General features: G+C 36.6%; 1 protein-coding gene across 1 annotated transcript; it reads right to left on the bottom strand.

Annotated features, from left to right (window-relative positions):
- Nucleotides 1-5,249: 5,249 nt before the first annotated feature.
- Nucleotides 5,250-27,939, bottom strand: LOC107701314 (xenotropic and polytropic retrovirus receptor 1 homolog). Its single transcript, XM_016503304.1, has 14 exons — nt 27,484-27,939; nt 22,327-22,378; nt 11,452-11,553; nt 10,308-10,528; nt 9,792-9,941; nt 9,565-9,648; nt 9,392-9,473; nt 9,002-9,198; nt 8,373-8,552; nt 8,057-8,225; nt 7,768-7,962; nt 7,339-7,499; nt 7,068-7,207; nt 5,250-5,304 (listed from the first exon to the last, which is right to left on the bottom strand). Exons 1-14 carry the CDS (start codon nt 27,550-27,552, stop codon nt 5,250-5,252), a joined length of 1,857 nt encoding a protein of 618 aa, XP_016358790.1. The 5' UTR covers nt 27,553-27,939.

The raw sequence follows: 27,939 nt of genomic DNA, 5'->3' as shown, positions 1-27,939 counted from the left end.
GTGCGGTGACTGACTGCCACACATACTCTTCAGAACATTAGATTCATCCGCGCTGGAGCACAACCCACGCAAATAGATAATTCCGCACACAGCTGCAATTCCAGGTTTTCAAACAGAGATGGCGACAAAGAGGCAAAACTTACGGACTGCAGCTTTAAGTGTTAAAATTAACATTACAGTGGGTCAAACATTTATGTGGCAAAAACCACCATGATTAACTAAACAATTATTCATGATGCAGGAATATTTGTGATGAATATTTGTTATGACTGTGATATGAAGCATTTAAGGGATTTTTTTAATGATTTACAGTTTTTCTCAATTGCTTTGGCACATTTTTCGAAACAATCTTACCATTCTCTAAACTGTGAGTGCAAATGTCACAGCTGTTTGCTGGAACTTCAGAACTTTATTGTATGTCTGCAAAATGTAGTTACTCACCCAAAACATTTCATTCATGCTTCAAAACCTAGTTATCGTGTCAGTAATTTGGCCAAGGCCACCAAAATATAAAGTATTTTTGTCATCGTGTGAGCCACACTGGTCAAAATGTTTAGTTGTTTTTTCACCATGACAGTCAACCATGGAAATGAAGGTTTTATAAAAAATCTGATATTTGTTGAGAAGAGTCAATAGTACATAGAAAAAAAAAGTATATGAACATTTGTATTTATGCAGTACATTTGTATTTATGCAGTACATTTGTATTTATGCAGTACATTTGTATTTATGCAGTACATTTGTATTTATGCAGTACATTTGTATTTATGCAGTACATTTGTATTTATGCAGTACATTTATTTTTGTACGAATGCATTACATATAAGTGAAATCTTGCTTGTCCAATTACTGTACATTTCATATTTCTTATGTTACCACAAATACTTCTTTTGAATACTTCAAAAATTATTCTTGGTGGACATCCTGTCGCTCTTGTTGGTCAGGCCAAAGATTTTCATCAACATCACATCTGATGTTTTCCATTGCCATGCACCGGGGAAAAAAATCTCCTTGAATGCCGCACCCATCCCCTGCAATGATCAGCTGTGATGTCCTCACATGCAGCATTCATGGCATCCAACAGAGACATCTGATCTTGTGGTCTATGATCATATACTTTCCACCTCCATGCTGAAAAAAACTCTTCTATTGGATTTAGGAATGGAGAGTATGGTGGAAGGAACTCCACTGTTATCCTTTCATGTGCAGCAAACCAGTCCCTAACAATGTTGGTTCGGTGGAAGCTGACATTATCCCAGACAACAACATAATTAGGCAAATGTGGTCTAACTAAACCTCTTTCTTGTTCTGGAATCAGGTCTCTGTAAAGTGTGTTTAGGAAGGCCAGGAGAAGTTGGGTATTATAGGGCCCAATGTGTGGAATAGGTGTGCTCACACTTCTCTGAAATGGCAGCACATATTGTAATATTGGCCCCACGTTGGCCTGGTGTGTCAGTTGTGGCTCGGTGTCCAATGAGATTGCAACCACGTCTCCGGCCTTTGGACAGATTGAACCCGGCCTCGTCCACAAAAACAAGAATGTGGGTTGTTTCATGTACTTCTAACTCCATGATTCTCTACGAAGAAACACAGAAACAAAATAAAGTTAATTTTTATTCTAGAGTTCAGTAAATGTTTTCTCTTCTTATGGGTTTCTAAAACTTAAAGTAATACAGGCATCTTAGAAGTACAGTAAAACTCACCAAGTGCACACCAATATTTTACCTGGACATACTGGTACTCGCAGCTCCTTCACTCTTTCACTATTCCTCTCAAATGGCACCTTGTAGAGTTGTTTCATAGTCATTTGATGTCTTTTCAAAACTCAAGAGATGGGTGAGGTGCTATTAAGTCGTTATAAAAGACAACGATGATATAGTAATGATTACATTTTAGTACACTAATTACTTATAATATACATAATGTCCTTTGGGCAAAAATTCCCTCCGCTTCACATGCAAACACAGCTTTCACACCGCTTTTATAGAGACCGGATAGCACGCATTAGTGAACCCGGCCCCCCACAAGTGACCCGGGGAACACGGTCATAAACCTTCTCCAAATCTTCAAAACATGTAGACTGGATAAGCAAACTCCTTTATATATAAATCTTGGATTAATGACCAAGATCAAACCTCACCAGTTCTTGCGGACGCTCTAACATGCTTGTGTGATACGTGACAGCACACGTGTTTGAGCATGTTTAAGCTTCTGTTTCCCATATGTGATCAAGGTTTATATATAAAGAAAGCCAAAATGAAAACTGTTCATCATGTAAAGTGATCATGCCTCTTCAGGAGACTTGTATTAAGAATAGATTACTTTTATAGTTTTTGAAGCATCAACATTTTGGTGGAACAGACTTCAATGTAGATACGGAAATCTTGGTCACAGTTTATAATAGGTGACCTTAAGTACTAAGTATGAACAGTAAATACCAACAAGACTATGGATTTACTAGGAAACTACATGTTAGTTTGAGGTATGGTTAGGTTTAGGACTAAGTGTAGGGTTAGGGTTATAGAGGTTAGAGTGTTAGGTTACAGTTAGGGTTAAAGTTAACAGTGTAACTACAACTCAAGTACTTTAAATGTAATTAAAACGGACCAGGTATGTATATACATAAGTATATGTTATATGGATAGTTCACCCAAAAATGAAAATTCTGTCATTTACTCACCCTCAAGTTGTTCCAAACCTTTACGAGTTTCTTCTGCTGAACACAATTGAGATGATATTTTGAAGAATGTAGGTAACCAAACAGCTGCTGCTCCCCACTGACTTAGATACTATTTTTTTCCTCTGTACTATGGACGCCAAGGGGGACCAGAAACTGACAGAACTTTAATTTTTGGGTTAACTATCCTTTTAAGGCTGCCTAACATGCGACCGAAATCTCTAGTTTCATTAAAAACATCATGTTCGTTATGTTACGAAGACAAACGAAAGTCTTAAAGGGGTCCTATTATGCTTTTTCACTTTTTTAATTTTAGTCAGTGTGTAGTGTGTATGTTTGGGCATAAAAAAGATCCAAATTTCAAAGTCCACTCCAAAGGGAGATATTTCGTTTTTTTAAAAAATCGCTAAATCTGCAACCGTTACTCATTCATTGCTTCAAAATGAAATCTCAAAATTCAAGGTTTTAAAGTGTATGTCCCGAATTTTCGGACACTTAAGTGGACCATTTAAAAAAAAAAAATAAAATACATTTATCATACTTTTTTTGTGGTTTCACGCCCTATTTTACACCCTCTCTATGAAAAGTAAAAAACTAAAACTAGGACATTGCTAGTGTTGCTAATATTTTAATTTCAGGAGGAAGTTGCAAGGATAATAAGCTTTTTGATCCATCTAAACCAGTGGTTCTCAACCCATTAGGGGGCCTCTGCCAACTTTCAAGGGCGATCAAAGCCGGAACTAATCGAGCCGTTTGTGCCAGGATGGGGAGAAAGGTATTTTAATAACGTAAATTACGTGAAAAATAATGCGTTTTTCGAACCACCAAGCATGAGAGCATGTTCTAGTACACCCCCAAAACAAAATCAAGACTTTGTAAAAGAGCATATTAGGACCCCTTTAAGGGTTTGGAACAACATGAAGGCGAGTAAATGATGACAAAACTTACTTTTTTGGGTGAACTATACCATTAAAAGCTTTCAGTTGAAATCAAAGAGCTTTTAAATCTCCACTCAAAAGCTGAACGAGACAATCTAGTCTATTTTTCTGATTCAGAAATATTAAACCCTTAATGCCAGTACAAATGGCATGAGAAAACATCAACAGAGAAACCTTCTTTTTATTTTTGGTCCAAGCATTTACTTGGGACAGTAGTACATGACATAGTATGTGAGGTGTAGCCGGTGAGTCATGTGAGTATTGCATGAATGTGCGACTGCGGTACCTCCTGTCTTACGTCGATCTCGTTCACAGACAGCTAGGCTTTCAGAGGTACAAATACACATCTTTGATTGGAATAGATTATAAACCATCATATGAGAACTCCCTGGGTATAATCGTTAAGAAACCCATCCTTACATAATTTATCACACTGAATGTGATGACTTATGCAACAAACGACTCACAAAGAAACTTCGTGTGCTCGTGTATCAGCCAAAGATGCAGCTGAAAAGAAAAGGAAGGTGTCGTTTCTCCCAGGAACCTCTGAAACCCTCAGGTGGTCTAAGAAATGGTCAAACTCTGGAAGACACTGACTGAACATTAAACAGAAAATCACAAATATGGAATGCTACTTCAGTGGAATGTGATTGGTGAGTAAGATCTGTGTGTTTAACAAGCTTTAAGAAACAACAAAATAGGGTTTCTGGATGATCGTATGTAGGAAGATAACAGGTCAGGAGAAGTTCTTGAGGAATGCTTCTAATATTTGGCTTGCTCTTAACATGAGCCTGACACTTTTAAAGCAAAGGGCTTTCTTCTCTTTCCGGGTCTACTGAGCAGCACCTCTTCAACCTGGATTGACTTTAAGCCACATGACGGAACAGTGTTTTAAAATAAACATAGGCAGAAATTCCCATTTGGCATTTCAGAGCAGGTAATTATGTTGGTGGTTTGTGTTTTAAACAATTGGCAAAGCATTTAATAAATATAAATCAAATTGGTATTTTTTCCTTCAGAGCCACCTGAGGGTTGGTCAAAAGCATGCAGAGGTCCTGGGTAAAGGTTCAAAGTAAATCCTTGCTATATTTAAAAGTTTTCCTTTAAAGCAACGCTCAAGGCATCTCTCCTTCACATAAATAACAATGCAATGTACATAAAAAAAAAAAAGTACAAGTATAAATTGCCATTTTCATGAATGAGGGTAAAAGTCCATGTGTCTGCTACATGAATAAACCCTCATCGTAAAAGTCTTTAAAGACAAAGTATCCAAACTGATTGATTGATCATGCTGCGATGACGTGTCCACAGTCAGCTGCTTGATTTATATAAGCGCGGGTCCCATCAAGCGGTTTGAGAACTACGTATTATGTACACCGTCCACTGAATTCATTTTTTGTTTGGATCTTCACAAAAATGATCAAGGCAGTAACGAAGGAATCAAAAACAGTACAGTAACTGAAGTGGCCACTCCTGTTGCGTGTGAGAGTCAGTGAGGTCTCGGTGTGAAATGTGTGTGTATGCAGTCAGGCAGCTTTGTGATGGCTTGATTGGATAGCTTCTGAAGAGTCGAGGCTCACTGAGGTCTATGGTCCTATAAAAAACAATTTCTCAAGCCACTGTAGACGCAAGGGTCAGGTGTCGTCATCGGTGTCCTCTATCAGGACTTTGGTGTCTCGGACCTTTGACCTGAAAATAAAAAAAAAGAAAAGAAATCCTTGAGAACCCATTAGAGCATCTGTATGATGGTGCTCTGAGGTTTACAAGGCACTTTCCACAAACAGGGTCCCTGATGTCCTGTTACTTTTTAATAAAGGCACAAATCCCTTTATTAAAATGTTCTTTAGAGAGAGAACTATTAAATGTTTCGATTTAATTTAAAAACAAACCATTACCTCATGTACATCAACAAATCAAAATTGATTATCTCAATAATTCAACCTCATTTTCATGGCTGTTTTAAGGAAGACAATTTTTTTCTCTCCGTTATGTGAAACACACATTCACTGTATCAATAACAACAAACCAACATTTGGTCCTAAACTGCAGGACACCTTTAGTTAGGCTAAATCTGCAACCGTTACTCATTCATTGCTTCAAAATGAAATCTCAAAATTCAAGGTTCAAACATTAATGGGGATGGAGAACTGATCTATATAATGACTGGATTGCTCATTGCATTCTAAACTGCCATTCTGCGGTGAAGCCACCGGAAGTGTTCGAGCGGCCATCTACTATTCCCTACCGGCAGAAAGCATCATTGAATGACAGCCAAAACTTGACCTAAAATCATCCGATTTAAAGCGTATCAATCACTATCAATGTCAATGTCAATTGTCAATCACAATCATTAAGGTGGGTGTGTCTGCTGCGCACTGCCGACACAGGTAACCGGAATATATTTCTTTATGTACATAATTATGCAGAAAGATTAAACATGAACATATATCTGGTATTAGTATCATACATTGATTTGAATATACAATAAATATTACAATACAAGCCTCTGTTACTATATTTCTCTATATTGTATTGAAATTCAAAGCTTCCCCTGCATCATCTTGGAAATAAAGTTCATGTCTTTAAGTCCATACCATATGTAGTCAGCGTTATTTCTATGAATAAGATATGATGCGTGTATTTTTATGTTCCTGATTGAGCAACATCTATTTCAGACTCTTCAAGATTGCACAAATTCTATGGCATTTTACTAGCATTGTTTCCATAGGAGTAAAATGTTATGTTTAAATAATTATTAATTTAACCAACATTGTAAATCATTAACTGCTTCAAAATGCATGCTGTTAACGAGAAATCATTGTTGAAACATTTGTAGTAAGCCTACTGCATGAATAAAAACATTAAAACAACAATTACATAAACAGTGAATGTACAAGGCAAGTTAAGGTATGTGTGCATACAAAACATAAATCCTTATTCAGATTTCATAATGAGCACTGTCATTTGCAGTACATATGTTTAGGATCTATTGAGGATCTTTTATCCTGTGGTTAAAAGAATAGTTTTCCCAAAAAAAAAGATAATATGTTGAACATTTGCTCACACTCAAGCCATCCAAGATGTAGATGTAGTTTGTTTCTTCATCAGAACTTGATGGATTGTTTATTACAAACACGCAGCTTTTTCCTTCAGAAGATATTAACTGATGGATTGGAGTTGTGTGGATTACTTGTGGATAAATATGACATTTTATCAGCTGTTTGGGCTCTCATTCTGATGGCACCCATTCACTTTAGAGGATCACCTGGTGAGCACGTGATATAATGCTAAATTTCTCCAAATTTCTGATGAAGAAACAAACTCATCTACATCTTGGATGGCTTGAGTGTGAGCAAACTTTCAACATATAAGTTTTTGGGAAAATATTCTTCTAACCACAGGTTGTGGGTAGAAATGGTTAATGAGTGTATGATATATGCTGGTATGCTCACCTGAACACCTCCAGTGGTGCAAGGACAGTTGCCAAAATATCAGAAATGTTTGGGAAAGTAGTCACAATCCCAAGAGAAAGTGGAATGGTCCATGCAAAGCGCAAGATTACGTCTTCTATTATGGCACAATAGTAGTAAGCCTGTTCAAAGGAAGCACACAAATTAACACAACGACAAGTCTGTCAACAGTGTAAATGCCGTGAAGGGGACTGTTCTCTTTAAAAATATTTAAATGGTAAAACATGAAAACCAACAGTGTGTGTATTCTTACTTTCTGTGGATATACAATCTCCTCTCTGAGGAGGGTGTTCTCCCCTGCGTTACGGTCAAAAAGTCCCCAATCCATCTTCAGGTCCCACATTAAGGTGTAGCAGGAATTAATGATCTTGAAGGCAATTAACAGGTAAAAGAAGACCTGACCTTCTGGAAGAGCTAAAGATAAAAGAGAGGGAGTGACATAAGAGAACATTACAGATATAAGAAAACACAGGACTTTACATTTAGCCGCATGGTGTTCCTCAAGGATCGGTGTGTGGTCCGCTTTTACTTTCATATCAACCACATTCTACCTGACAAAAAATGTCTTTCAGACTTGTTTTGAGTGGAAACAAAAAATGTCATGTTGGGTAAACAAAGAATTTCAAACAGTATCCAAAGCATCTGATGTTCAGGTAAAGAATGTAACAGCTCATGTGCTTACTTTCATGCGTCTTATAGAGCGCAGAAAAGATGACCACAAAGAAAGTAGTGGAGTATTTGCCAGCATTAGCCAGGTGAGGGAAGGCACGCTTTGTGTCCCGGTAACGTCTCAGGCACTGCACAAACCGGAACCAGGCAGGCAAACACTGGATTACAGCTCGTACTCCATATGAATATGAGTGGCATATCCCTCCACCTGATTTGAAAGAAAAAACAAACAACGTGCCATCAATAACTGCCCAATAAAAACCTTTATAAATCTGGTAAGACATTAATGTTCATCTGGATACCCTCTTTAATCCACAGCTCCCCCTCAGAATTGGACCAGTTCAACTCCATGCTGTAGAAGCAGATCATGTACTCCAGGTCCATCAGAACCACCACTAGAGAGTTGAGCTGGTCAGCCAGCCAGAAATCTGCAAACCCCACTCTGTGAAATGGCGCTGTGACCACACGAAACTATGTACATAAAAAGGTGGACAATAATGCAGGAGAAAAGAGGAGATGACCAACTTAATCAACAACTTACACATGGAATATTAATATGTCTCATAAAACTGTGACAAATGTTGTTGTGTTATGAAATGGGATTCTCCTGGCTCTTACCAGTAATTTGAGTAGCCAGAAGCGAGATTTATAGTAGCATGTTTTGAAAGGGTTGATAAGGAAAAAGAAGAAGAATCCATAGAGAGCTAGAGGGTTCACTTGTATAGGTATCATTGTGTACTTAGCGAAGAGGCAGGACAGAATACTAACGCACCAAAGAACTCCAAGGAAACCAGCAATCTGCACATAAACAGAGAAATAAATGTATAAATCTGGTTATTTTAATTTTACATTGTTTTTAGCCTGGCAGGAAATTTGACAAGAGCTGTGCACTGAAAAAAATCTCTAAATGTATGAAGTAGCCGTCAAAATAAATGTGAGCAATCTGTGATTATTTTAAGCGCACATACAACTGTTCTTTTTTCACATAAAAATGTTGTACATTCGAAAAGTCACACGGAATAAAGGACTCAAAAAATTAAACAACAGCATTATATTTAATCATCTCTTGCCAATGTCGTACAAATTAATGCCTAATAAACATTGTGATGCTATACTGTTATATTAACACAAATCTTTATATATCTTAATTTCACAAAACAGTTGTAAAATTTGCTTTTTATGGAATTAAAATAAAAAAGTAACATTAATTTTACTGGTCAGAACTTCAATAACAGATTTCTAATTACCTCAAAAAGATGTTGGTGGGACAGGTTGTTGCGGGGGTTGAGCTCGAATATTAACACATGGTTCACTCCAGCCTTCCTCCATCCATACGTGTTGATTCCCAATAAAAAAAGGAACTCGATGAGCAGGAAACCACCTCGATAAATTCTCACCAGGGGCCAAACATTCTTCTCCTCTCCTTTAACAAGTTTAACAACACCTACAGATGCAAAACATATAATTGTCAATATAACCAAACCACTGAATCCTTGAAAAAGATTCTGATCACAAAGTTATATTAATGTTGTTAAATGTCTTTAGAGACGGGGGAAATATTAGACCTTATAAAGTAACTAAAAGCAAACTTTCATTAAAATAGTTGTTTTCTAAAAGGCATACGAGAAGTTATATACCTGTGATGATGACTGTGACTGTTAAAGCAACGAAGACACCACAGTAGAGTCCTACTCTAAAAGTGGTCCATGCAGGTGCAGGCTAAGATAAAGAGCACAGGATGGTGAGATGTTCATGTTCTTTTAACGGTACTAATGAAAGGTGTTTTAGTGAAAGTCACAGAGTGTTCTACCTGTGCTGCTCCCAATGGGGGCACTCGGAGCCTCTTCATGGCTTTCTGTCGGTCTCCTCCTTCCAACTCTGTGGTAACAAGGCCCTGGAGATTTAAGAACATGCTGTCAGAATAACTAACCACTGTGCTATTTTGATCAGTCACAATTTAATTGTTCTTTAAAGCAGAAATTGTTTTTCTGAAAACCTTATACTTTAAGTGGAATGAGTCATTTGAGTGAATGGTACCTCGGTTTCAGAGATAAGCTGAGTGATCTTCTTACAGGTGTAAAAAGGAGCCACTTCAACATGGGCCACACGCCAATCAGCGCCTCGTGTCGTCTCAAAGATCTTGTCATGTTTCTTTAAAATCTTCCGAAAGCCTGTGAAGTTTAGATTCTGACAGGGAGAAACCATTAACTCTTTAAATGAGATTGAGTTCAAAGAATGCCCAATCAGAAATGAATAAAAAACAGTTAGACACTAGCTGGATCGTAATCAAATGGGAATTACTGAAAAAGCAACAACCGAGGGAATAATTAAGTTATCATGTGCAGAGGATTCCATGTAGTCAATTCCACCAAACATCGTGACACAATTTTCAATATTCAAACATTTTTTAAAACATTTAAGGCTACGTTCAACCTGCCACATTAAAAAAAAAAAAAAACAGCCAATCAAAAAAATCAGATGTGAGCAACCAATCAGAACTGAGAACTAAGGCTTGTAAACCATAGGCTAAAAGTGTTTTGCATGCTTTCAAACCTGGTAGTTCTGCAGCAGGATGAGGCTGAGGTAGAACTCGCTGAAGGCCAGCTGCAGGTCTTTGATATTGCGATGTTTGCAGCGCTCCTGCTGCGACAGGTGGAAGACAGTACGACGGCGGCGCAGACCTGTGGCTCGGCTGCTCTCCCGCTGTGCGTCCAGAGACGACTGCAGCTCATTCTGCAGAGTGGCAAATCGCCGCTGTGCTTCCGCAAGCTTCTCTGTGTCATAAAAGAATGGAAACATCATCAGTATGTAATGCAGCTGGAAGGATGGAATGCATATTCCTGGTCTGAATGTAAATGTCATGTCCAGGGCTTCATATAAAAAAAAAAAAAAAAAACTTTATATGCATTACCTAACAAGTACAAACTGTGATAATATTGAATTTGACAAGCAATAAAGACTGAAACCCATGAGATAAAATATTTCTATAAAATAGCTCCTGCACACAGTGTGACCAGTAATGTCTAATTTCTCAACAAATCACTTATGTAAACTGACATTTACTGAATGGGAATTTATTTTTTATTTTTTACAAAGCCTTCTGTAACTATCTGAGAAACCAACCCACAAAACAGAACACAAAACCGTGTATGACTTAATTCAGATTTATGGGCTCATACATCTCTCTCGTTCGGCATGAATCCAAATGTTTCCAAGGTCACAATGTAACACTTGGCTGCTAACCAAATTAATTTTTTTATTTTGTAAACAATGCTTTGTACTTCACTCTTGTCCAAACATTCACATAAAAAAAAAAAAAAAACATTCAAGTGTGCAAAAATGTGTTTTGCTGTACCACCGTGGTGGGGTGTTTATAATGCTAACCCACAAAGTCCTATTTCACATTAACTTAACATGATTGATTATGAATATTAATCATCTCTGAGCCATTGGTTAGACAATAAAAAATTGGTCATGGGCCAAAATGAAGGTAAGAGAACAGTGTGAGTGAGAGAAAGAAAAAGCAGGTGGTTATTTATTGGGATATAAAAAATAACAGCAGTCCTGGTTTTTAATGCCAGTCCTGGCTTTAGCTCAGGAGCTTTAATGTAAATACTAAAGACAAAAAATGGAAACAAGTACTAGACACAAACTGTGAGCTTTACCTTAAACAAGTCTAATGTTTACACTTAGTTACCTGAATAGAATGTGTTGATTTTGGCCAGCTCCTTCTCACATGTTTGGAAGAACTTCTCCTCAAACTTGGCATAGTATCTCTTGACAGTGTCTTCATCTGTGACTAAAGGATGAAGTGTGAAAAAGTTACTCAGGAAAACACACACACACACACACACATACATACACACTCAAAAAACAAGGTAATATACCGAGCAGAAAAAGAGGAAACGAACTTGTAGAAAACTCTCTCACAACTCAAAGGCCTGAGGTTGTTTGTGGGAAAGAGAAAAAAAAGCAGTGAAGCTCTTACTGCATAGCAGTACATCAGATTTATATGTAGGACCTTGTGAATATGATCTTTGGGTCTGAAACATCACTGGCAGGTTCACACACACTGCCCACAGAAAATGCTATTCTCGTTTAAAACACAATTTCTGTGCAGGAGATCTCAAGGATAGGAGTTTGGCTCATGTCATTCCAAGCATTTACAGAAGATTCAAATGAACCTTTTTGTAAGTGAAATAAGGGTCTAAAACAGCATGAATAAAATGAAGTCATCATCCAGGTTGAGAACATTAGACTACATTCTATTGAGGCAACTGAGGACACCCTTTTGCACCAACAAAAATCAATTAATCTGGTAATCCTGTTGAATTAATTGTAAAAAAAAATTAAATAAAAAATAGTGATTTTCAATTCCAAAAGAATCGTCGTTATCAGGTCCACACAGAATCTGCACTAGCAGGGCTCCACATAAATCTCCACAAATTTCTACAGAATTGGAAAGACCCATCTAAATTCTCTAAAACTGAACCATGTCTACACCAGACACGAGCAGCGTGACGCAACAAAAGAACCCGTTATAATCAGTGAAGCTGTCTACACTGGATGCGGCGTGACAACTATGCAGTAAACCAATGCCCCATTATACTTCTGACATGTTTCAAGTGCTTGTGGAACTTTCGACAACAGGACAATGGATTTGGAACGTTTGCTTTGATGCGTCCAGTGTAGACAGCCCCTGAATATTTCTTATGCAGAACACAAAAAAATATATATTTTGAAGCATGCTGGGGTGGCAACAACACTGGACCTCAACTGTCTATGAAAACAGTTCTTGAAAAAAAGTGTCTTATGTTCACCAATGCTGCATTTATTTTTTTGCATTTATGTATTTGCAGTAAATACAGTAATATTGTGAAATATTATTACAAATTAAAATATCAGTTCTCAATTTTAATATATGTTAAAATGTATTTGTACACTGTATTTTTAAATTAACTCAATTTATTGAGACAAACAACAAATATTTTTTTGTTTCAAGTCAAAAACAAAATTAAGGCATTGAGCTACTATATTTCTCTAATATTTTGAATGAATAACGCAGCAACTGCGCGTCTCGTGGGCTAGACTAACAAAACATTAAACTACAATGCCACTTACATCATCATCACCGCATCTCGTGCTCCACTGATGACGCTCCCTGACGCACATCTAACATTGGATTGTACTATTTTTGCATTCAAATGCAAATGTTTATTTTAAATTCGATTAATATTCATTGTTTATTCACAATCTCCTCATCACAGGCAGGCACAGCACTCATGTTCGTGTTTGCGTGTGCTGTCTGCGTCACTCATAGCACGTGCCTATATCATGCACTATATCGAAAACATTTTATATCGTTATCGAAGAAGGTGTACCGTCGATAAATATCGACGTCGTTTTATCACCCAGGCCTACATACAAATAAGAATTTTTTTCTAACCAATTAATTTAATGTGTCCTTGCTGAATAAAAGTATTAATATCTTTTTACAAAAAAATAAAAAAATAAAAAAAATAATTACAGTAGTCATTTTCTTTTGCATTCTGCTCTAGAAAGAAGACCGTACAGGTTTGGAACGACATGAGGGAGAGTAAAGGACGACATAATTTTCATTTTTGGTTGAAGTATCACTTTAAGGAATCCCTGTATAATTATTCTGCGTCATGTCTTTCCAAGATCCCTAGTCTGAGAACCAAGAGTCAAGACTAATTAAGTCAGCATGGTCTTAAATCACAATAATCGTAACAGTTCACAGGTCGTGACTTCAAACATTTACAGTTTGGGGGGCATGTGAAGTTTCTGTTGACTGTAAATACTTTTGACACCATAGAGACGTAACTGCATGATATTCCCTTCTGAGGGACAAAATACAGAGCGCAATGACATTAAGTCAGGCTTATAGTGTCCAGACAGACAGACAGACAATGAATCACTATCTCAGCACTCTCAGACTTGGCAAAATGACTCATGGCTTGAAATACCTGCATCACTTTATCCTAAGAACATTTTAGGAGCATCGCCTCCTAAATTAAGAGTTTCACACTGGTGTACAGATGCATTTAAGAGTAACTCTTAAAACAAAGAGGCCAGTGAGGAGAATGTCGTTACATGAGTGTGTGGAATCCACAGTGAAAAAATTTGGAAACAGAGGGAGGTTTACTTTACGCACATTGTTACTCATATTTCATCTGCCAAAGCTCAAGTGCTGTGGTCTGTATGTGGTTGAAAAACACGTGTCATCTGAAAAAAATTAAACATGACTCTCAGCTGTGATCCTTGAAACACTAGACTCACAAAACAACCCATAATCCTACACTTCCACAACAAACACTGACAGGAGTCTATTAAGCTTTGTTCATAAATTAGCCACGTTTTAATATGCCAAGAATCATTAACATGCAAGTTCTATTAGGTATATAAGATTTTATAAGGAACTGCTTCCTTGATCAAAGTACTAAACCACAGCTGTCACCAACAGAGAGTTCAAAAATTCCTTATGGGTGGGTCAAAAATCTCTCTGAGTAAGCAGTTGGCTTATCACATGACACCCATCAGTTACTATAAAACCCTCAAGTAAACATGTAAGAAATATTTTGGGTTATGATGGCCATTTGAGGTTCAGTGAGTTCATTGTTGTGTAAAAACACTTCGAAGTGAAAGGGTTAAGATGATTCTGGGTTATTCTCACGATAAACTGTTTGATCTGATCTGATCCCGTGTTAATACTGGATTACTCCTGCTGGATTCAAGCTCTCTGCTCTGGTTTAGGTAACCCTCCCCAGTGAAACCTTCAGCTGGGTCATTGTGTCTGGCCTGCTATGAAAGCACAGCTCAGTTTCAGGATGATCATACACAGCTCTCCCTCTCAGCTGAAGCTCCTGGGAGAGAAAATAAACTACTTGAGAACTTGTGAACTGAAATCTTCCAGGGAATGCATGACCTTACAGAAATACCCTCTGTGTTTATTTAAACCTAACACACAACAATTTTGGACTTTGCTGCTTTCTGTACTTTTGACCAGTGACTGATCAATGTATCAGCTACCTGGTTATTTTTACATTATTGGTTGATAACAGTATCTGCTTTGCATCGGTCACTGAAAAAAAGCCCATATCAGGGAGCTACTTCTTTTGTCGTTCCAGGTCAGTGATTAAATTCACACAAAACGAACTAAAACTAGGACTGCAGAATCTAATCAATAAAATTGACAGCACAAATTATCAACAAATGTCACTGTTGATTAGTTGGGTGTGTGCCCTGTGCATGGAGGATCTTCTTCAATTCCACAACTTTACAATAGTGAAAAATGAATTTCTATGAAAAAGTGCAGATGGTGATCAACAGTGCAAGGGTTCAGAAATTTGTCCAAGAATACATTAATGAAACATGTATTACATTTGATACGTTTTGGCTTAAAATTTACCACATTGTAAGTGCTGATATTTTTATATGAACAGTAACTGTAATGGAATAAAAATGTGTAGCATAGCATACATGATACGTATACACTGCTGTTCAAAAGTTTGGGGTCAGTTATACTTTTATTCAGCAATGACACCAACAAACTGATCAAAGGTGACACAAGACATTTTTAAGATTACAAAAGTTTTCAATTTCAAATACGTTGTTCTTTTGAACGGTTTATTCATAAAAACAATATTAGCACAGTTTCCACAAAAATATCAGGCAGAACAACTGTTTCCAACAATAATAAATTCCAACAGGAATAAATTACATTTTAAAATATATTAAAACAGGAAACCGTTATAAAAATATAATAAAAAAATTATATTGTAAATAATAATAATAATATTGTAATAATAATATTGTAATAATATTTCAATAGTACAGTTTTTAACTGTATTTCTAATCAAATAAACGCAGCCTTAGTGAGAATGTCTTACCAACCCCAACCTTTTGAACTATATAGTAGGGTACATATATATATATATATATATATAATATTATATTAGCCTTCAAAAATGCATATTTTTTGGAGGAGAAAATTGAGCAGTATGCAGAATAACATGAGTCAGGAAATAAAAAAAATGCAAATAAATAATAATAATAATAATAATAATTAACAGTCTTATCACTTTATCATTGTCAATTCTCTTTTACTCTATACATTATGATACTATTGTCTGTATTTATTGTTGTCTTTAGTCCTTCTGTCTGTTGTATATAATGTCAGTGTAGTTTCCTGAAGGAACCGTGTTTCGGTTTTTATTCATTGCCATGCGATGTGCTAAAAATGACAATACAGTTGACATTGAATTAATTATTAGATGTAGTTCTAGGTAAAATGCACTTAGATATTACACAGCTTTGAAAGAATTACATACCGTGATGAAATCTTCATTAAGAAATCTAGGGACTATGATCTCACTCTTAAGACTGTGAAGCACTGCCAAGTAAAGATGGTCATAATCACTCACGTAACTTTGTACGCAAACACTTAAAATTAGAGGTTTATGACTTCAAACACCTGCACTATCAGCCCTTTCTGATATCCGTCATCAAAAAAAATCAGCATCTTATTAACGAAAAACCCTGGTCATGCAAGTTCCCCTCCAAAATAATAGCTTTACTTAAACAATCCCATTAGCTACACTTATCACCACCCATAAAAACCACAAACTTTGACAGAAGATTACAGTTATTTCAAGATAATCACAACTACCATCATCCCACAGCTTAGAAACACTCAGTATGCAGGTTTATGGCTCTCTGTGAGCTTTAGCACTGTTGTAGGAAAAAAATTATATCTGGACATGTGTTTGTGCGCGCTGTAACCTTTGGATGCAAATCACTGCTTATCTGAGCGCTAAAACTGTCCTCCATAAGTTCTCCATCAGCCGTGGGTCTTGAGATGAACCCCAGGAACTAACAGATAGCATGGCATTACAACCGAGACAAAGGTATTCTTTATCACCCATGTTTAGACATTATAATCTGACAATGCAATTCAATTACACACTGTACTAAGGATGACTTCAAAAGGTCACTGTGGTGAGGTAACCTTACACTGATTTTAGGTCAGGATTTGTAATTTCCAGTTACTGCCATTAAAACAGGATGGAACAAACCAAAAAAGACACAAAGACATATTTTTTTTTTAGCACTCCGGACTGTGAATATGAAAACTACCAGATGGTAGTCAAGTATAATGGGACAGAAGGTCCTATGACATGGTGTGATGCCACCGGGAGTTTGACTGATATTCACTTTTTTTTATTGAATCTCTGGATCTGAAAGTTGAATCCACTACCTATTAGAGAACACCAGGCCACTAGCAAGCATCTGTATCTACAATGTAAAATGTTACTGTAAATTTACAGGTACATTTTAACAGTATTATACGGTCATAAAACAGTAACATGCTGTATCTTTTATATAGTGTCTATAAATATACAGTAGTATTCTGTTTTCAGCCCGCTTCATTTGTAATTCAGTATCATACTGTAGAGACATTGCATTCTGAGATGTATTTTTTTCTGCGCTTATTTCAAGTATAGGTTACTAGGTCTAGCAAATACATTTTAACTTCTCTGCAAATGCACTGTTATAGATCTACTCATCAGGGTTTGATGCAATGATTAAAATATGTTTTAGTGAATTTGTATGTAGTTTTAAGCTTTTGTGAACATCAGTTCATCTGTGACACAGGATAAACGGATGTCATAAATTGCATTGGCGATTAAAGGGGCGATTGAGTCTTGCTCAAGCCTTACTGACATGTAAGCAGAAGAGAAAATTATCGACATCGAAAAACATTTTGTATCTGCTGAAACTGCACAAACTGAACCCAAAACAAAGCTTTTTTCTGAAAATATGTGGGTGAGGTCAAACACAGAAGCTTGAGTAGCAGAGACACTAACAGGTGTTTGTTTTTGTACAAACACCAGAGAACTGCAAGCAAAGCAATTTCAGAATGTAACGGTTGATGGGTTGCAAATTTCACATGTGGAAAAAAACTGCTTAAAGGAACTTGAACTGATAACAATGAGGCTTTACAATGAAGTTCAATTTGGTAACGCAAGTGTATGTGTGTATGATCTAATAATGGTCAACAATGTTTCATCATTAATGCAGGGTAATTTTTAAATATAACTGTTGTTAATATAAATATACTACATGTATAAATCAATATTAATCTACATTATTAAATACTGTAAAAGTTTTTTTTTTCATTGTTACTTCATGATTCCTAATGTATTACCTAACATTACACCTGAACCTTATTGTGAAGTGTTTCCCTGCATAACTGTGTGTTAATCAGAGATGCAAATGCACACTCAGCTCTGTGCTCTGCTGTGATCTGATTAAACCATGCAGGGCTTTAGACCAAAAAAAAAAAAAATCAATTAAGGAGCAATTGGCCAAATAATTTTAAGTGCCACAGAATAATCATGTTTTAACACTTTAACATTTCAGTCATACTGTCATGTTTATGTCTCCCTTCCTTTTACAGTATCAGCATTTTAATCCATCTTGTAGATATCCTGGGAACGAAGGTTCACTTAAAGGGGTCATATGATGCGATTTCAATTTTTCCTTTCTCTTTTTCAGAACGATGAGCTTTGTAAAAATCGACGCGTTTCAAAAAGGCGGGGCATAGAGGAGAAACAATAATGTACAGTATGTGGAAAATAACGTGTTTTTTTTACTTTAAATCACAAACACATTTCATTACACCAAATACACAAAATAATGTTCTTTTTAGCAGCATCATATGACCCCTTTAAAGTGGGAACTAAATGTCTTTTTGCGCTTATAAACACTACTTTAAGACCTGTTCACACCAAGGACGATAACTATAAAGATAACAGTAAAGATATAGTTCTAAAAATCATTCTCAATATTAAAGAATGGTAGAGTCCACACCACAGCTATAACGATAAAGGCAAAGAGAAACAATATCGTTGGAATCATTTTCAGAAAGATTTTTTCCAGCTGATGAACGATAAAAACACTGACAGCCAATCAGAATCAATCCTGCTATCACAAGCTCGAGAGTTTAAAGTGACAGACGAGTGTGCACTTGGAATAAACAGACGATATCGTCCATAGTTATCTTTATATTTATCTTTCTTGGTGTGAACGGGCCTTAAATATGCATTATACGGAGGCAAGATGAAAAGAAAATACCATCTAAACTTTTCTGACGAGTCAGTTCGCCTCAGAGATACATTCATATAAACCCCCACCCACAATTCAGTATTTAGGATTTTCATCCAATATTTTGTGCATCGTGAACAGTGAGCTTGCTCTGCCTGCTACAGTATTTTCTGCTCTTTGCATTGCGACCTCTGCCAGGTATGAGACGTAATTCTCATTATTCAGAAGAAAAAAATAAAAAATAAAAAATACAAAAAATAAAAAAAAATAAAAAAAAACTCACCTGCATGCAGACTAGTAATCCTGAATTCACTGATTAGGTGTGTTTGATTATGGTTGGAGCTAAATTCTGCAGGACAGTGGCACTCCAGGACCAATGTTGCCAATGCCTGATATAGATTAAGATCCTAATATAACGTATATATATTTATATATTTATATATATATGAAGAGTTCGATAAATGTTCGATATAATGTTTATGCGCCAAAAGCGGAACAAAACAACGCGACTCATTTGAAGCTCCACACGGACCGTTTATCCCCTCGGATCAAAGTTCAAACTGCCGCGCGGCAAGCTCACTAGAGCAGATGCGTTTACTCGGTCACCCGAGCACTAAACAGTGCTGTGAGATCCAGTGTGAAGCGCTTGTATTCAGCGATGAACACAAATGACATATTCACACTGAATTTTAATACAGGAGTAATGGTAATTATAGTATATATTTGTGATTAAGCTATAGCATGTGTGCATTTATACTGAATGTTTTTAGACTACTATTTTTCATACAAATAGGCTACCTAAAAAACATTATATTTATGGTATTGAGGTTATATATGTGTGGATTTAACAGTGTTTATCATGATTTAAATGTATGCTACTATGGGAGACCAATGCTTAATTAAAAAAAAAAAAAAACCTTGGTCAGAATCAATTTAACCATATAAAACTTTTGTAGCAAAAGGTTGCTACAAATTCTTGATTTGAAACAATATCACTCATTAGAACATGCAGAAACTAATAATAAAGTAAAGTAAATAATAATTTTTCTATTTAGATGTTTATTTTGTTAAGGAAAATTAATAGTCTGGTTTCTACAACTTTCACTTTGGAGCAAAAATCTGGCTTTAAACTTGAAAGAAATAAAGATTTGAGATATAAAGATATAAATAAAGATAATTATCGATATCGACTGATATGAAAAACATTATCGTGATAATTTTTTTGGCCATATCGCCCTGCCCTGTGTGTGTGTGTGTGTGTGTGTGTGTATATATATATATATATATATATATATATCACTATTTCTCCAAATATGCAAACTCTAAGCCCAAATGGACACTGTTAAGTGCAGCTATGTGAACTCGAATAAACCGCAGCAGATGTGACTGAATATTAATGTGTTGTTATTCTATTCAAAATATCATACATTACCGATTGATCCTGACATAAATGAAATTACTGTCACTGCAGCTGAGCTTTATCATAAACTGTGGTCAAATGTTGATGCTGGAGTCTTTAATCTTTCTAACGATTGTCCAGATCAAGTAAGAGTGTGTGAATGTGAAACAACAATAATCTGAGGCCGCCAGCGATGTTTGCAGGTTAAGTTAACGGTTAACTCTCAATTCACGACACTGTCTACGTTGCTTAGGCACTTGTACTGGTTTAAAAATTCATACCGGTTGCGTAATTCAAACTGGTTTACTGTTTTAACCGGTATATCGCCCAGCATTAGGCCTATGCAATATAATGCATATATTTAGCAAAATGCTCCTCTTTATAGTTATTTTTTCTAGCTAACTATTGATCTTATGGACGCCAAATGATTATTCTGATGTAAATGTATTGTTATGTGGCATTGTTACAAGCTTTACATATTTTCCGCAGTTTGAAACACTGAATGAGCCATTACATGAGACATTTCAGTAAGTTGAACTGTATTTCATAATATACCTTTTGATGTCCATTCACGTTTATTTCGTACTATAGTAGTAAAGAGAACGATATGATGGGTTCATGTGCCGCTTGAAATGAGGCGCTAAAGAGCGCCAAAACGGTATTTATTGTTTTAATTTCGTTATGAATTTGGCAGAATTTTAAAGCTGATACTTTGTTTATAAAAGGTAACAAAGCACAAAGCTTATTGTGATTATTGGACGGCAAGTGCGCTACATATAATAGTTCACGCATTAACAACACAGCATATAGACTAAAAATCCTGATAACAAGAAGCCATATAAGTATCGATTATAAACGAGAATTGTTAACGATACTGTCTATGTCCACATAGCTGACAGATTTACCTGTTGTAGTTTGTTCAAGTTGTACACGAAACAGACACTGCTTTTCTGCACTTGTACTTTGCACGTCTCCGTCATTTTCAATCTCTTTAATGTTGCCACAACTGGAGCTGCTTTTAGCTGGTGTTCGGCAGAGATGAGGACTGTTTTTCCACTAAAACTTTGATGCACATCATCTCAGTTTATTACGTCAACATAACAAAAGATGTGATCCCAAAACAAGCAGGAAAAAAAGCATTACATGCAAATTTTTAAATCATAACATGTAAATTTATATAGTCTCCAGTGGTGATCTTAGCAAAAATTTAACTCGTAAATTAAGATTTTTGGTCGCAAATGCGACCGTTTTAGGCACAGTCTGGAGCCCTGCCGTGACACCTTAAATTTGCAAAACCTGAGGTGAAACATTGCCTTTCCTCTTTAAATGATTACCACTGATTTTGACTGATTACTGATTTTGAATTTTCAATGATGACAATAAACTACACTACTAAAAATAAAATAAACTACTAAAATAAGAAAACCCAATATCTATATCTAATATATATATTTAAGATCTAATATGATTAGGGATGCACCGATACTGAACTACTGTACTCGTACTCGTTAAAATGCCCCGATACCAAACGCCGATACCACACAGCACGTGATAAGCGCCATATTCAGACAAAGAAACACCGACAACAGAACAACAGACAGCAGAATGGAGTTAAGGATGTTTACTACGAAGTATATGTATGCAATGAATATAACGTTAAACATTCAGTATTAACGCCTGTATAGCTGATGTGCGCGAGCTGATAAACAAAGCACGCTGAGTGGATTGAGCGCGCGGCGGCGCAGATGCGCGAGCTTGTCGAGTGAATATATCTTTCTCATCGGTATCGGCAAGTACCAAAAATAAAAGTATCGGTATCGGGCGAGTACTGGAAAAAGTGGTAACGGTGCATCCCTAAATATGATCAAACAAAGGGTTTTAACCCAACCTAAAAACCACAAATTTTCCACTTTAAACTTATTTAAAAAGAACAGTAACCTGGAATTTACACTGTATTTTTATGTTTATGGGCTGATTTCCAGAGTCCAATTATGTGGGACACATAAGATGTATGTTTGCATGTATTGAGGTATTTAACTCAATTACCTTCGAGTGATGGGGCCTGATCCTGGGCGGAGTACAACCTTTCTTTAAAAGCCTGTGGAGAAGAGAAGAACATGAAACACAATTTCCAGAGGTCAGACATTTGGCTTTCATATTACACAGCAGCATGTGACTGGCACTGTGCCCGTTCTGACTGACAATGGAAGCCCTGCCAAGATACAGACGGAGTGAGACAGAAAGACATGAGTTTTTGAGTACAGAAGAGGAAGTACTAAAAGAAATATAGAGGAAATGGCTGTTTTTAACTTTGTCAAAAATCTAGAATTGGATATCCCCTCTGTAAGAAACAGATCGTGTCCTTGAATCTGAAAAACAAGGACAAAGCATTGTTTACAATAGATACAAGCGTAGGAGACACTGCAGCATTTCCACAGGGATTCACCAATTGACTGGTCAATATTAATTTTAAACCTGTGACCAGAGATTTACCAATAATGCTAAAATTTTGGGCCATTTTTTAATTATAACACACACAATTGCGCACACATGTGCACTCCAACTCTACTAAATGAGTTTAAAAACATCAATATTAAATGTGTGTGAATTGTAATATGCCCATTTTCAGGAGTAATCACTGCACAGTTAGAGACTGAGAGGAAAAGAAACTGCATACTAGGGCTGCGCAATCATGACAAAACCATAATTGTTGATTATTTCCCTTGATATTGTAATCACCATTATTAACGTTGGTTAGCAGAATTAAAATTTACCACCAGATATTAGAAACACAATTTTAATTTTAAAAAAGTGCAAAAAAATTTTTGTATGGGGAAATGTCATGTCAAATTCTTCATGTATCTATAAATCCAACACACTTTCTGAATTCCTTTACTGCTGTTTTATGCATCAGTAAATCAAGACAGTGACGTTGCTATTGTCATCACTGTTAACTGTCGCAATTCCAGGAGTGACTCACAGTGTTATATGGAACTATAATTTAGGGGATTCACAACTGCATTTAGACGCGGTTATCACTCAGTAAACTTTGCCGTGTGTATGTGGCTGCTGGGCTCTTACCAGCTTGAAAATACTATATTCAGAATAGATGACATTCAGAAAGTGACCAAAGTGAGCAAAGAATGAGCTCAGTGACGTCTGTTTTCTCACAAAAACTCCTATTGTAATAAATGCAGCCTTCTACACTTCATGATGAATTTCTTATTTACATTGTATCTTTGGTTTTTGTTATGCTGATCACTCATGTGGGAGTCATGATCTTTGACAGTGATGACAAAACTACTCATAACAGTTTTCTACATATATATCTAAATATAAAATGTCAATTTTTGTACTATACAACTTTATAGTATAATGCATTTTTTACATATAGCTTATAAAAGTATCACGGGGCTCAGCTAAGTAATTGGTGTGAGCTTCAAATTTCCTGATTGGTGCACCACTAGTAATTATGATAGGAGTCTAACCACAGCTTAGCACAAAGTGCATAATCACCAGAAAACGTATAAGGTTATTTTAAAACACTTACTGCCTATGACAAAAAAAATTGCTTTTTTTGGCAGCATGCTTTTGCATTAATATTAATATTTTATTTAAAATGAAAAACTGCAATGATATTGTGGAAAGAGAGGTATTTTACTCGCTTGTATGCATCTCACTAGGTGATAGGTCATACATATCCAGTGGAAAAGCACTGAGGAGTGAGAGAGGCAGTTATTTTGCCTGTGGAACTCAAATCAATAACAACCCATCAATATTTTACTTGCCCTCTATTAGTTATCATGCCTCATTGTTACATCACATGATACTGACAGGAGAAACAGACCCATCCGAATAGGGTTATAGTCAAAGACAGTTCTCTGTATTATAACTGCATTGAGAATTTTTATGAAATGTTGTTTGAATAAAAAGTAAATTGTCAATATTGTAAGATAAAATGTGAATAATTTTAAGAGTAGAACCATATTGAAATCCTGCACATTCAGCACAGTATTTGTGACACAGACCTCAGCATGAACCTTAACTCTACACCTGAACTACAGCATTGTAATCAGAGTATGTGAGAAATGTCAGTTTTCTCTCACTCCAAGATCAATCTGAAACTGCTCCAGATTAAAAGCATTTAATGCTAAATGTTATTAGCTAAACGTTAGTGTAAAATGTCATCACAAAGAAAAAAAAAATCAAAACATAAATGCATCTCATTTAACATACTTTTTTTTTTCTTCATTACTTTCACATGGAAAAAATGTAAAGATGGACAATACATCTCTTTGTCCTCTTCCAGATGTGTAGTCAATTAAAAATGTCAAAGAATGATATCATGCCCATACATTCATGATATAAAAATAAAAATTGATATATATTTTTAAATGAATGAAGTGCATCATCTGAGTACTTAAATGTGCAATTTTTCTTTTTGAAATCTTCAGTATGAATACTACTTGTACTACAAAATGGAACAGAATAGTGCATAAGTATGCAAACTGTGATGCACTTTTTCTTTCAAGACTACTGGCTAGGGTTGTGACGGTGAGGAAATTTTCCCACCGGTTAATCGACGTGTGACAACACCGGTAATACCGGTATCACCGTGGGGGCGGGGCGTTCCCTCTTTTCCTCGCTTTCCTTCGCTTTTAAATAGCTTGTAAAAGCGGTGTGCGCATTTTACTTTCACTTTGAAACAGCGGCAATTCGGCGTAAAGCAATTGTTTGTTTTTAGTCCATTTGAATTTTCCCTCTTTTCCTCGCTTTCCGTTGCTTTTAAATAGCTTAAAAGCGCCGTGCGCATTTTATTTTCACTTTTGAATTAGCGGCAGTTCGGCGTCAATTGCTTGAATGCAACAACAAAATACAACGTCAAACTCACTTTAGCCTATATATAAAACATAGAACTTTTATTAACAAAACAAATAAAAATACACCATGCTATATAGTGTCTGTTCTTTTACTGAACTAAATGATTTTTATTTCTATAAAAAATCAAAACGACGGTGGGGGTCGGTGTCGCGGTGGGCAAGCGACTTAACCGGTGTTGCGGCTTAACACTGGTATCACCGTCAGCACTGTCTATCGCGGCAAGCCTACTACTGGCATGTTTACACTTGGCAGGTTTGGTTCGATTAAAATGAACTCTGGTGTGATTGCTCTGTTAGTCCGGTTCATTTGAATAAGTGTGAACGCTGCCATCTGAACTTTAGTGCACACCAAAGAAGCCAACTGAAATATCGATGTGATGCAGACCAAAGACCACAAACAAACCAAAAACAGGACATGATATCACATTTAAAATCTAGGTCTTCAACCCTGCTCCCGGGGACCCACTGTCCTGCAAAGTTTACCTACAGCCCTAATCACACCTGAACCAGCTAATCACGCTCTTCAGCAACCGTTTTGGATGTTTGATAAGTTCCCAAAATATATGTCATAAAAGCAGTCCAAACAGATTGTGACTGTATCCTCATGCCTTTTGTTTTCTATTTTTAGGATCAGTGTTAAAAATGTGTGAACACTAAGAGAATCAGGACTAAATGTACGATTTTATGTTTGTATGTAAATGTATGACTTCTTTTTTTTTTTTTGGTCCGGACCAAAAGAACCAAACTACAAGTGTAAACACACCCTAAGTGAAGACAAGAAAATGAAATACCCAGAGTGGAGCTGGAGCAAAAAGCTATTGCAAAAACAATGCTGTCCAAAGTGATGTCAAATTCACATGCAAATGCAGTTCTGCCGTATACAGCACAGCGCAGATTCTGCAGAAGCCTGTTGTAAAAACAGAATCCTGTAAGAAAACATGAGCTCAGGGGGAATGTGGCCTTGACAGCGGGGATGTTTACTTGTTCTAGCAGCAGGCCTGCACAGTTCTACACTCAGGCCAGCATACACCACATTCCCATGACTAAGAAAAATGTCTTAAACTCTGCTGCAGCCTTGCCTTTAGTCTCGACTTCAGCAGGCTTTCTGAGACCGTGAAACACTTTCTTCTCTTTCCAAACGTCAGGAATCATGTGATAGCCCACTCTCAGAACACAAAAACCAGCAGAAACGCTCATCTCTAAATAAGCTGACATCAGCAATGTCAAGAATGTGTGACACAAAAGAAAGGCCACAGAACACAACAAATCAACACATTTGCGCAAAGCAAATCCTTCATCGGTTAATTTTCCACTATCATTTATTTTTGATGCAGGTATCCCTCGAAAACACAATCCGCTGTACTACTCCCAAAAAGAGATGATTACTAATTAATTAGCAAATGTCCAAGAGGAAGGCAATAATTTCATTATGCGTAGGCCATTAAACCCTGAAGGAGCTGCAGCACACTAAAGCCCTGTCAACTCTAACCCAGTACAGTGTCAAAGACAAAGAAAACGGCCTCGTATGCACTCGTGTGTAATAATGCAATTATGTAGTCTGCTAAACACTGCTTTTTGAAGCTCTGTATCACCATCATATATGTTTGTTTCTATGAAACGACTCCTGCAGGTAATTACAGACCTGAAAAACAAGACAGATAAGGACTGCGTGGCAATGTGGGAAAAAAAAATAGCTTTATTACACTGACACATCACACCGCCACTCCTAAATGTTCTATGTGAGCAATAAGTAGAGATTAAAAAAATGAGTGTGCTTGATTTCGGTCATTGTTATAAGCTTGATGAACTTGTTCACCCTGTAAATTCTCAAATATTAAGTTTTCCTACTCCTAATATATTATAAATCCTAATATTAAGGATACACCATTTGTATTTGTAGATCTGAATCGATAAACATAATTTAATATACAAACTGACTGTTAAGAGAATTCTATTCTTTAAACTGCATCCTGAAATTGAGTGGAAAAACATACTGTCCTTTGAGTTACATACATACATATATATATATATATATAAAGCTGATGAAGAGCAGCGCGAAACATCTGATTCCCCTGCATCCCTGATGATCATATAGACTCAAATTAGCTTTAAAGCTACCAGCTGTTAGCTATCGGTTAGAGTCTATCCCTGAACAGATATGACAGTCATTAAATCACATAAATATAAATGTAAACCTGCCTTTAGCTCAAACATTAACGTTACATTATAATGACAGATGACTGATTTTTAGACAGGTTCCGTGAGCTGGAGGGAAAACTGAGTGAGGTAAAATAGCTCAAGGCTGCTTTTCTTCGGCTCTTACCTCATATTTAATGTATTGTTTCCTCCACTCCGGGGTGATGTGGGCAGACAGGTGCTCGGTAAATTTCATTTTTACGAATATTTCGGTGTGTTTTTTTTTTTTTTCGTCTGAGGAGTCACGCTACTGGAACATTACCAGTGAATCATCGCGAGCTGAAAATCACCCTCAGATTAACGGCTGTTCTTCGCTGCTCCGCGAGACACATATTCAGGGGAAATATTGCGATATTTTCACACAGCCGACGCCGGTGTTCCTCATTATCCCTTCAGGTGTTTTTTCAAGTGCTGCAGGCCGCTGGCAACAACGGTTTAGACGGACGAAGGAGCTCTAGACAGAGGTTTTCTCTGCCTGATATCTGAGGCTGAAGCTCCAGCCGCCGCCATCATTGTCGGAAAATGACGTCACAGAGCATGTTTTCCAGTTGGCGGTATGACCACTCATGCCTCTTAACTAATT

The sequence above is a fragment of the Sinocyclocheilus anshuiensis genome, unplaced genomic scaffold (assembly GCF_001515605.1).
Source record: "Sinocyclocheilus anshuiensis isolate Anshui unplaced genomic scaffold, SAMN03320099.WGS_v1.1 scaffold1726, whole genome shotgun sequence".
Taxonomy (NCBI): Eukaryota; Metazoa; Chordata; class Actinopteri; order Cypriniformes; family Cyprinidae; genus Sinocyclocheilus; species Sinocyclocheilus anshuiensis.
This window is presented reverse-complemented; position numbering and strand designations above follow the sequence as displayed.

Coding starts and splice junctions, on each gene's coding strand:
- LOC107701314 (XM_016503304.1), bottom strand. CDS start 27,552: ATGAAATTTACCGAGCACCTGTCTGCCCACATCACCCCGGAGTGGAGG. Junction 8,553..9,001: donor CCCACCAACATCTTTTTGAG/GTAATTAGAAAT, acceptor GTTTATGTGCAG/ATTGCTGGTTTCCTTGGAGT. Junction 8,226..8,372: donor TCTGGCTACTCAAATTACTG/GTAAGAGCCAGG, acceptor TTATGTACATAG/TTTCGTGTGGTCACAGCGCC.